The following is a 12,208-nucleotide window of genomic DNA, read 5'->3' as shown; positions in this document are numbered from 1 at the left end:
TTTCCAGCATTTTATCCTTCTGACATGCAACACTATACCAAATGTAAAGATTATCTTTATAAGGATTTAGCACAGTATTAATCAATTGTAAATTATAAGTGAGCAGATCACATTTCACAAGATTGCAAGAAAGGTTTGAAGAAAGCAGGCACTTTAGTCTATTTGACTGTGTCCTTCCATGATATTTCCAATATAATAACTTGCATTTATATAGCACTTTTTACGTAGAGTAACATTTCTTACAGAATCAGGCTGTTTCTTAATCCTGCGTCCAGGGCTCTAACACCGTTTATAATAACTGCTCCAGCTACTGATAACAAATATTTCATTGTGTCTGCCATGTATTACTTTTCATAGGGCTGTACCAGTGGGGGCAAATCTTTATGGTCAGCTAGCAAAATAAATTTTCTTGATTGACTATTTCTTGATTTATTCTAACAGCCAAAAAATATTCAATTAAGAAAAATCTGAAAACACACTACCGATCAAACACAAACTTACCCAAATTTGTGTCAATGTTCGGCGGGCACGTCTTGATGTCCACCCTTCCAGCCCACAGGCAACAGGACAGCCACCATTACTCTATACCCCTTGTCTGCTGATTTGATTACAAAGATTACAATAATAAATAATAATAATCCTTGCATTTGATATAGCGCTTTTCACATCTTCTAGATGTCTCAAAGCGCTTCACAGAATATACTGTAAAGTGAATTGATTGTATATTTGTGGGCGAAACACAGCAGCCAATTGCGCACAGCAATGTCCCACAAACAGTCATGGATTGAAAATGACCAATTTATTACTGTTTTGTTTTTTGGAGGGATTATTATCAGGCGTATGGAGTAAGGAAACTTGCCCAAGGTTTCGCCCTGCCTGGAATTGAACCCAGGTGTCTCGCTTGCAAGGCAAGTGCTCTAACCACTCCACTCCAGATTATAAAGACATCATGGACAAAGGTCACTTGGCCCAACCAGTCCATGCCAGTGTTTATACTCCACAAAAGTCACCACCCACTCCTTATATATGTTTGAAAGTATTGTTCTGGGTTTATCCTTTCTATCCCACTTAGCATGTTGTGATCCATAATAAAGCCTCCTCTTACCCATCTATTTTTGAGGCTAAAGAGCATGAATGTATCTTCTCATTCCTCACAGCTCATCCCTCTCTCTGACTCATTTGAGAAATAGCTTGATGCTGTCAGGGACATTGCCCTGCATTTATTCTCCAATAAGCAGAACCTTGTATTTATTTGTTTTAAGCATTCACCCTTGCACTATTAATTTGAACCAGATTTTAATACTTCCAAAAGTGTTAATAGAATACAAATATTATCACAAAGTGCTTTTGTTCATTGTTCAAGAAGTATTAATATGCAACAAGTGTTTTACATTTTAAAATACATTATGAATATTTACACCACATTATGAATTAAGTTTTCCTTCTTTTAGCATTGTTCAATAACATGTAACGGATGTATCAACATTATTTTATCTGATTACATGTCTCTCAATGGACATGTAGTAAAAGGTTATAATTAATCTAAAAGATAAATTTCAACATTCAGTTGGCACAATGGAAGTTATCTTTGAATATATTAGTGGAATGGAATCAAGAACCAATGCATTAAATTGCACCACTGGTGAAAGCAGGTTTAAGACCAGAAACTTTTAAAGCTAGAAAAAAGAGGCTAAGCGTACATCAAGCTAGGATTTTTTTGGGGGGTGATGGGGTGGAAATGAAATGGCTTCTAGGAAAAATGTTAATGTTTTGCTGAATGTAATATATCTTGTCTTCTAATGTACTTTTGTCTTCTTAATAAAAGCTGACAGTAATTGTTTTTGCAAATGTAGGCTTGGGACTTTAGGTTGAATAAAGCCCCAAAAAACGTTGAATGTGTAGAAATGTGTCTCTGTGTGATGCATATTCATACAGTTTTTGGAATATTTTTTGAAGAGTATCAAATTACTGCAGTATTTGTGTTAGGTGCTGGAGCTACAAACAGGCAGCATTAGAAACCTTGCAAAGTATCACAAGCACTGCCGGTGAAACATTGCTGTTTGAGATAGGAATCTGGCTCTGCTTCCTTCTTTAAACAGTGACGGTATTCTGAAGGATGAAATTAAAAGAGCCGAAGAGCTTTCTTTTTCTGATTCCTGCTTTCCCTTGCCGTTCACCTTTTCCGACCCCGATCCCCAGCTCGGGTCTGAAACTCTGTCTGTCCAGAGCCTTAGGACGTCTTCCTGACGTGAAAGGTGCGATACAAATGTAATTTTGCTGTTGTTGTTGCTTTGGTTTTATGATAAGGCCTATTTGTTGCAAAATGTATCATAATTTACAGGTTGAATAATGTACATTGAAATTGCCATGTATGCATTGAAAGTTAGAAGAGGAATGATGGCCTTTTTTGAATTGGTAATGATAAAATCATCTGCCAAATGATAATTTAATGATAAAAATGATAAGTGTTAATTGTCACATTGAGAATGTCAACGTATAATTCCTTTTGTACTTAAAGGTCTTTTGTTAAGGGATATCAAGACTAAACCAAACAGACGGAGAACAGATAATGAAAATTCATATTGAAGGGAAAGTACTAAAACATTACCGGGGACTTGCTTCAAATAACTCGACAATGAGTTTTCAATTGGTGCATTTTTTTGGAAGGCTGAATGGAACAGGCTTGACAAGCTAAAAAAAAATATCAGTGGCCGACCTTACAGTTTCTACACCCTGGAACTCCCTCCCTCTTCCATTCTATCTGTCTTTAAATCCTTCCTCAAATCCTACGTCTTTTTACGTATCTAAGGCCTCCCCCTCCCCCTCTGTGTTTCTCTAATGCTTGATATTCAAAATCGTTGCTATGAGACGTTAACCTACATGAATAACCTATATAAATGTTGCTCTAGTTGATGTTGCTCAACTTCATAATTTCGATCAACACATTAACATTATGAGCATGAATGACTATTATACAGATGTTCAATATGTACATGGTACAATAAGTGAGATCAGCTTAGCTCAGTTGGTAGCACTCTTGCCTCTGAAGGTGCAGTAACTCTGATATCAGCACATTCAATGATCCATGGAAATAAAATAGTCTGAGGAAAGAAATTATCATGTGCGGTGGTCAAGATATTTAGAGGGACATTGTCTTTATGAAAGCTAATTTGGAAAACGTTTGTTTAGGAGGAGGAAGAACTCCACCTTCGGAGGCAAGAGTGCTACCAACTGAACTAAACTGACCATAATAGTTGCCATTATCTCACTTATTGTACTTATTGATCACCTGCATTGATGCCCATAATGTTAATTGTAAATGTAAATCATTGTTTATTACTTTATGAGATATTTTGAGGGAATGGAGACCCAAACTTACACAATTCTTTGGAATACCTCTTTGCAATCTCACTGCAGCCACCTTGAGAAATTTAAACAATTCTACTGCAATTCTGTCAACTGTTTAAGCAGAGCTCTAACTGTGTGGTCATCGTTTGGTCGAACAGTCTGCCACCGATCAGTGATTTAATAAAGAAAGTGTCACAACCTCCAGTGATATTATCAGTAAGTTTAAGCACCTTCAGCTGAACAGGAATGTGGCAGCAGGTTAAACAAAATCAACGGCATTTGGCTTAGTTCCATCCATATCAATTCTAAAGACATAAGACTTTGTACCCATTTATTACTTACAATAACAAAATGTAGTTAAGAATTTGAATAGTTAACTGGAGATTCAGGGAATAGTTTTGACAAAGTGCTAAAGTAATGCAAATAATAAAGAACCCAAGCTAGACATTGGCCTTTGCAAGACTTGGATGTGTAGCAGCAAATATTTTGAAAGATTCTTAAATTCCATCATAGTTTGCAATCCGTAAGTGTGCAGAAATCTGTTTACCAATTTCAAAGGCAAATCAAGAGAACTTGGTACAGTGTGGTATTACTGTACAGTCACTTTTTGCCCACTATTAGCCCCCTGGAAATAGTCTCAGCTATTTACCATCTACATCAACGATCTAGATGAGGACATTGAAGTTAATGTATCTAAATTCGCGGATGACACAAAACTAGGAGGAAGTGTCAACACAGAGGACGACATTAAAAAAATGCAGCGAGACAGATAGGTTAGGTGATTGGGCAGGTAGGTGGCAGATGAAGTATAATATAGGGAAGTGCGAAGTCATCCACCTTGGTAGCAAAAACAGTAGAGCGGGTTATTTTATAGAAGGGGAGAGATTGGAATGTGTTAGCGTCCAGAGGGACTTGGGTGTCCTTGTACACCAATCACAGAAAGTTAGTCTGCAGGTGCAGCAAACAAATAGGAAGCGAACGGTAGGGTAGCGTTCATTATGAAAGAATTAGAGTATAAGAGTAGAGAAGTCTTGCTGCAACTGTAGAGGGCCCTGGAGAGATCACACCTGGAATACTGTGTGCAGTTTTGGTCTCCTTATTTCAGGAAGGATGTACTTGCCTTGGAGGGGGTGCAACGTAGATTTACTAGGTTAGTACCAGGGATGAAGGCGATGAGTTACGAGGGTAGGCTGACCAATTTGGGCCTATATTCTCTAGAATATAGAAGAATTAGAGGGGATCTTATAGAAACCTATAAGATCATCAAAGGGCATGATAGAGTAGATAGTGGGAGATTGTTTCCCCTGGTTGGAGAAACTAAAACCAGGGGTCACAACCTTAAAATCAGAGGCCAGCCCCTTCGCACTGAGTTGAGGAAGAACTTCTTCACCCAAAGGGTGGTGAAAGTATGGAACTCACTACCCCAAAGGGCTGTTGACCCTCAGTCCTTGAACATATTCAAGACTGAGATAGATAGATTTCTTATTGCAAAAGGGATTAAGGGATATGGGGATAAGGCAGGGTCAGGTTATTAGCTGGAGTTATCTTAGAAGATCAGCCATGATTGAATGGCAGGGCAGGCTTGAAGGGCCGAATGGCCTACTCATGCTCCTTATGTTATGTTAAAATTCGATGAACACACAGGGATAGGCCTGTCAAACAAAACCTCACAGAAAGTGCATGATATTCCGTAAGGCTCATTGATTTATAAACGTAAGTTGTTGTTGCAGTGGTGTTCATGATACACCCACACAATTAGATGTTGTGGTAAGAAGAAGTACCAACACCAGCACTGTTTTGTTTAACTGTAACGTTAAGGCTTAGAAAGATGCTTAACATTCTGAACATCTGGAGCTGCGGTCTTAGCATAACAAATGCCATTTAATTTGTCCTGATATATAAATGTGGCGCTCAATTTACTATTCAATTTAATATTCAAGCAGGTCTTTATTCCAGGTACGCACTGTTCTGAAAATATTAATCCTGGCTTTTAAGAAGCACATCACATTTGGAGTTATGCTGTGTTTAAGCTGCTACTGCAAATGAACCAATCTCAAAAGTAAGAAACAAGGTAGGGTCCAATAAGTCACATACATTAATCAGGATGGATCCTCCCTCCATTCAACACATCCAGATATGTGTTTCTCTCACAATCCATGCACTATCCTTAGACTGCGATAGCGTGACCTGCTCTTATAAGACTGTGGCACATCATATTGGTTAAACCAATGCACTATGGCAATGTGTGAACAGATGTGGTACTTTATATTTTATTCGCTTTCAAGAAGCAAATCAATTTCTAAAAACGGTGTGATGTTCATAGGCGGCTTTCTCATATCTGTTCATCTGTGATGGTAAAGTGAGATCCCATTGAGCTGATTTGGTGATTTGATGGCATCTTGTAGCTCAGTGGTTAGAGCACTCGCCTCGCAAGAACAGAGACCTGGGTTTGATTCCTGCAGGGTAAAATGTTGGGCAAGCTTTCTTAATCCACACGTTTTTGTTTACCGAGCATTAAGGAGGAACCCAGTTGTTAGTTGATTGACGGATCACTTTTCCGGGGATAGTAATCCTTAAAAAAAAAAAATTTGGTCACTCAATCCACGACTGTTTGTGGGACACTGTTGTGAGGAATTGGCTGCCATGTTTCACCCACAAATATACAATCAGTTCACTGTACTGTATATTCTGTGAAGCAGTCTGAGACATCTAGAAGACGTGAAAAGCACTATATCAAATGCAAGGATTATTATTATTTAGTTGAACTCATATATGAAAGTATATACAGTAAAACTCACATAATTCGTATCTTTATAAATCGTATAATTACCTAGACATATTTATTCTAATTCATATCGCAGCTCCCCTACCCTACATTACTCCTGCACTTATCGGCTGCATTAAATCATGGGAAATGATGTCCTGACCCGTCGACACATGTGCACTTACTAGCTGGCTGCATTGAATCGTGGCAAACATAGTCTCGATCCATCAACACAGGCGCAGAACTTCATTTCCCACGATTCAATGTGATGCCAGCGCTTGCAGCCAAGTGCGCACGTGGCGACACAGTTTACATTATACAACTTTGCCTGCAACTTGTACTTTGGATAACTCATATTGTATTGCATGTTATGGTCCCGTCTGATATGACATCTGATATCACTGTATGGACGCTTGAAGGGGTATGAGGATAATGCGGGGCAGTGGGATTAAATGAACATTTGCTCTGACAGCTGCAGACTCAATAGGCTGAATATTTGCTTCTGCACTATAAATTTCTACAATGTAAGATCATATTATTATTTATTATCATACATTTCATGTGCTTTACATTACCTGGTTAGATTGGCTTGAGTATTTAGTCAGATTAGGGCATTTTACAGAAACAGTACAACAAAAACTGCTCCCAAATATTTGTGTAGCTTTGTTTGAAATTCATACTCTTTAAATATCCCAAATTGTGAAGATAGTACACTACCAAGGAAGACTAAGCAGGCCAAGAATGAATGTTTCATGCACTTCGTTGAAAGTATTGCCCCCTGTACATACATCCACATTCAATAAATGTATGCACAGTTCAACTGTATAAAATCTTGGAAACAAATTTGTATGTAATCCCACCCAACTGATTAATACTTAAGTAGACACACTAATGGCCATTGAGTGGTTCCTATGCACACTCAATGCATTCATCAAATTAACTAGCTATTAACTATGTGCGATAAATAAAATCTGCCTAAATCACTAATTTACCACAGAGTGAATCGTGTTGTGTGAGCGCACCTGACAGAGTCATTCAGCACCTTGTAACTTAAAGCCATGAAGGCCTCTAATGTAATGTGTCAAACCGGTAATTGACCTGAATAAAATGGCATTTCTGGGAATACACACTTTTGAATTGTCTAAAGGTAATATAAGACAACAGTTCACACCGAACAACTGTGAAGAATCACAATGTTGAAACTAGATGCTGTTTTTAGCATTAGGCACAGTAGGCTACAGATAGTTCAGTGACCATTATAAATTAATGTCCTATTACATTTACTTTACTGTATACCTCAATCAAGTGCTATACATTAAAGAAGAATAGGCTTTATTGGCATAAAGGAATATTTGTCTTAACTCAACACTGCTCAACATCATCACATTGGTCCAAATAACAATACCTGTATTGAGTGATCTCTAGTAATCTCCACATTAAATCAGTTTACTGTGTAAGGTGCAGATCATACATATGCTTACCCTCCCCCCAACATAAAACTTTCTTCAGTTCATTTCATTTGCCTTGCTCATTATCTGTGTAGTCTTCCATATCCACATCTGAGTCAAAGAGCGAGTGGCCCGTGTAATCGGTGTCTGGAGTCTGTGAATAGGAAACACTGTTCTCTGTCATTTCTTCATCAAATGTTTCTGTGTGGGAATAATAGCTGAAATCTTGGAGTGGTGTGGGAGTCAGACTGTCTTCACTGGATTCATCCTCATTTTCATATGAAGCGTCTTCACTCTCTTCATTCCACTCTGGCCAGAACTTCCTCTTGATCCTTTCACAGTACAAGGCAAGATTAAGTAGCTCACCTGAAACAAGCAGGAAGAATATACATACGGTCACGTCCCAATTCCAAACAGATTACAGAAACCATTTGAATAGTTGATAAAGGTTCTCTGGAACAGCTTGATGTGCATGCATGGTAGTAAGGAACCTTACATTGCCTTTAATAACAAATTTCACATAGAGAAGAATGGCATGAGCTTTCTCTGAGCATCGAGTGGGTAACAATACATTCTGTTGTAGCATTAAGCCAGACAATTATATACAGTATTCAATTACTAGTTTGTGCTGAGCTGGATGAACTCGGCTAGAGCAACAACAGCACTACAACTGGCTAGCGAGTTATGAACTCACGATGCAGTAATAGGATCACATCTGTACATGTTCCAAACTCCTTTCTACAGGAACATTTAAAAATGCCATTTTATATCCATCCATTTATTGCAATAAGAAGAGGACAATGATGATCAAATTATGTTAACAAGAATTACTTGTGTTATCAGCACTGCACTCTACAGTGCTTTAATAATAATAAATTGCATTTGATATAGCGCTTTTCACGTCTTCTAGACATCTCAAAGCGCTTCACAAAATATGCTGTAAAGTGAATTGAGTGATCCTTTCAAGACTATGCACTGTTGCATAGAAAATGTGATGAATATCATCTCTAAAACATGAAATAATGTAATATGTACACAATGTAATAGATTTACGTTTATGTATTTCTTTAAACTGACATATTTTCTAAAACTGCCCTGCCTCACAACACCACCGTGCAGCCAGACCGAGTCCTCATAAACCAGATTCTGATTACCTGACCAAACTTCACCACTGGAGGTCATTGTTTCCATTACTGTGAATATAAGAGGCTGTGTTATCAGCACTGCACTCTACAGTGCTTTAATCATAATAATAAACCTTGCATTTGATATAGCGCTTTTCACATCTTCTAGGCATCTCAAAGCGCTTCACAGAATATGCTGTAAAGTGAATTGACTGTATATTTGTGGGCTTTGGGTCTGAGTCTGTATGTATATTGTGCCCCATATAATCTGGCAACTTGCTACACTCACTGTTAAGACTCAACAACAAAACTTGCATTTACATAGTGCGCTTCATGCAGGGTGGCGTCCCAGAGCGCTTGACAGTGGCAGAGCACGACGGCTAGCCGGGGGAGATGACTTTAGGCACGGTCAAACAGAAATGTCTTTAGGTGCGACCTGAAGATGGTGAGGGAAGGGGCAAGATGGAGGGATAGAGGAAGAGTGTTCCAGAGTTTCGTAGTGGCTGACAGTACGGCCACCGATGGTGGAACGGAGGGCATGCAGAACGCCGGAGCCAGTCAAGTGGAGGCAGCGTTGGGGGGCTAAGCAGATCAGAGAGATAGGGAGTCTAGTGCGGTCCCACTTAGGTGGATGAGAATGGCGTGGTCGACTGTGTTGAATGCGGTGGAGAGGTCCAGGAGGACGAGGAGACAGAGGGAGTCCTGGTCATAGAAAGAGATGTCATTTGTGGCCTTGACAAGTGCTGTCTCTGCGCTATGAGCAGGGCAGAAACCAGACTGGAGGGGCTCGAGGAACGAGTGGAGGGAGAGGTGTGAGAAAAGCTGGTTAGCAACAATGCGTTCCAGAGCTTCATCAAGGTAAGACCGGTTGGAAATGGGACAGTAATTTGTGAGGTTGGAGAGGTAATGGGTGGGTTTTTTGAGGAGGGAATGATGACAGTGGTTTTAAGGGGGTGAGGAACAGAACCAGAAGAGAGCGACTGATTGACTGTCAGTCAGCAGGGGAGATAGGAGTGGGAGTTGGGTGACCAGCAACTGGGTGGGGCAAACGAGTTTAGGAAGGGGGCAGTGGTGGGGACCGTGGCGGAAGGAGGGGGTGGTTTAGACAGTTTGGGGGGTGCGGGAAGGGACATGGGCGATCAGGATGCAGCCAAGCAGATATTTTCAATCTTTGACATGAAGAATTCTAGGACCTCTTCCTACTTGGCGTTGGAAGTGAGGATGGAGGCAGGTTGGTGGCGTGTGCAAAGGAGGTGATGGATGATAGACTCACATATTGTTGGACAGTGTGTCTCACTCACTGTCTAAACTCAGATATGGGTGGAATCTCACTGCAGTCAGTGGTTTCAGAAGAGGAGAAAAGTTAGCAAACAAAAAAGACCTAGTTCACTTGGTGGGGCACGAGATTCTGATTGTGATAATCTTATAGTGAAAATAAAAGGTAGCAACATATAAACCATTCTCACCCTACCTGGAGAGGGTGCTATTTCATTGCTCTCTTGTGCTTTGTGTCAATGGGAATGCACACACATTTAAGCTATAAAACAGGTTTATAGCTGTTCAGTTACACCACTTTAAAATCTTTCTTCTTGATTGAAATAATTATACTTTATAAATTATGCATCTATATTTTTTCTCAACAACTTTATCCTTTCCTCCTCCTGGAGGCATTTGACTCATTTTCTCATCTGTTGGTGTTCAGTCCCGTGAGTGCCTGGCACCAGAAGTTCCGTTGTCCAAATGGCCGTTATTCCTGTGAGCCCTGACAGTGATTATCAGCTATCAGCTATTGAGCCAAGGAAAGTATCACAACCAAGCTTGATCCCCTCCTCATTCGGTGTCCACACACGTGCGCTTCTCAGTAAACTTTGCTGAATAGGGATCAGGGGCAGAACCTTAGCTGATTTCCCCTCCATATCTTAGGGCCACAAAAGATAGTTGTACCAACAATAACAACAACTTGCATTTATATAGCGCCCCTCATGCAGGGCGCTACCATACCTCTTGCCACCCTGTCTGAAATCAGTCCGTACAGCACAGACCATGGATTGAACCCACATCTAAACAGTCTGTGTGGCAGAGCTATTTACCGGCTAAATAAAGACACTGTGTCATTAGAGGAGTTCACAGCAAATAGTTTTTAACAGAAAATATCTGAGTGAATAAAAGTTTGGGGGTCAGATTTTCAATGGGTGGTACATTTACTGCCAATCAAACTTATTCAAAAGGAACCATTCTCTATAAATGTACATATTATTTAAAGACAAGACTGATTGAAAATTGCAGGCTTATAAACACAAAGCTCCCAGTAGATTTCATTCCACAGGAGTCATGCAAGAGATTAAAAAATTTCATTCGCATTACTCCCAGGAGCTGAGGTCCTCAAAACTGCTGCTGCAGCATAAACTCCTGAATGCAGTAATAAATTACAGGGAATATCTTGATGTAATAATAATCCTTGCATTTGATATGATGCCTTTCACATTGAGAGGACCAGTCAAACCGCTTCACAGCATTTAATGTATGCAGAGTTACTGTGTAATTTGTACGCAGCAGCCAATTTGCACACAGGAGTACTTCACGTCAAATCTCCTTCTTTTAATATTATATTTTAATATTTGATTATATTATTTACCATTTAATTTTATTTTTAAACTTGTAGTTGATTTAATTAAAAACACTTGGAATAAACTTCTATTGGGGGAAAGAAGGATGTTTGCAACACAGAAACAAAGGCCCAGTTTATGTTTTTTTTGTCATCTAAGTTGTGTGTTTGAATGAAACAATCATTATTTAATAATGTATGCGTTAAAATGAAATAATGCATGTTATAATAAAATAACGTATTTTATAATTAAATAATGACAGCAATATTTAAACACTGCAAATGCATACTCTACATTTCAGAAAAGAGCAGCTTTAAAAATCGAATAGCAACATTGAATTTGTTAAGAAACATTGTCATTTCAGTCAATGATTACCATCTGGTTTTGAGCTCAGCTCCATTGGGAATAAATTACCACAAGGCCATAAAAGGCCACAAAGTGAAAACAAAGATGATGGCCGGCAGCAGCTTGAAACCCAATCACTGTGTTGGAGCTAGGGGCTGTCGGGGGAATGGGGGCGGGATTGATTCACCCAAACCCAGTCAATAAGTATCATCTGAAATTACATTGTTCCTCATCAGAATCAATGTGATTATTATAACATCAAAACTCACAAGAACCCACAACAATTTGCATTTATTGCATCCTATATGCATATGGAATTTGTTGTTCTTTGTTGTTGACCACATCTTACCTTTGATCAGTCTCTCCGGCAGAGTTCCTGGAAGAGTCCACATTGCCTGAGCCAAGTGTCCGAACACAGCTGCATCCACTGTGGAAGGTCTTGGGCCCATTATGTATTTCTTATCACCTGCAAACATCAGGTCAGATCAAGTTATTTTTCTCCACTTCATCTTTAACATTTCCAGTGCTATTTGCAACTCCCTGGCTGAGAAGCTCCGGGAGACTTTGAGCATC

The 12,208-nt window shown here is 39.4% G+C and overlaps 1 protein-coding gene across 3 annotated transcripts in view; it reads right to left on the bottom strand.

Moving 5' to 3' along the window:
- Window positions 1-7,423: 7,423 nt before the first annotated feature.
- The window catches only part of faxcb (failed axon connections homolog, metaxin like GST domain containing b), a 28,453-nt gene continuing 23,668 nt past the window's right edge, over window positions 7,424-12,208 (bottom strand). For all 3 annotated transcript variants that reach the window (XM_007892944.2, XM_007892945.1, XM_007892943.2), the window contains 2 exons: window positions 11,985-12,101; window positions 7,424-7,926 (listed from right to left, as the gene is read on the bottom strand). In XM_007892944.2, the coding sequence (XP_007891135.1) occupies window positions 7,628-7,926; window positions 11,985-12,101 (416 nt within the window). In that variant the 3' untranslated portion in view covers window positions 7,424-7,627. The remainder of the gene's footprint in view (window positions 7,927-11,984; window positions 12,102-12,208) is intronic.

Source organism: Callorhinchus milii, unplaced genomic scaffold, assembly GCF_018977255.1.
Source record: "Callorhinchus milii isolate IMCB2004 unplaced genomic scaffold, IMCB_Cmil_1.0 Scaffold3, whole genome shotgun sequence".
Taxonomy (NCBI): domain Eukaryota; kingdom Metazoa; phylum Chordata; class Chondrichthyes; order Chimaeriformes; family Callorhinchidae; genus Callorhinchus; species Callorhinchus milii.
The sequence above is the reverse complement of the archived record's forward strand: the minus strand, read 5'-3'. Positions and strand labels throughout refer to the sequence as shown.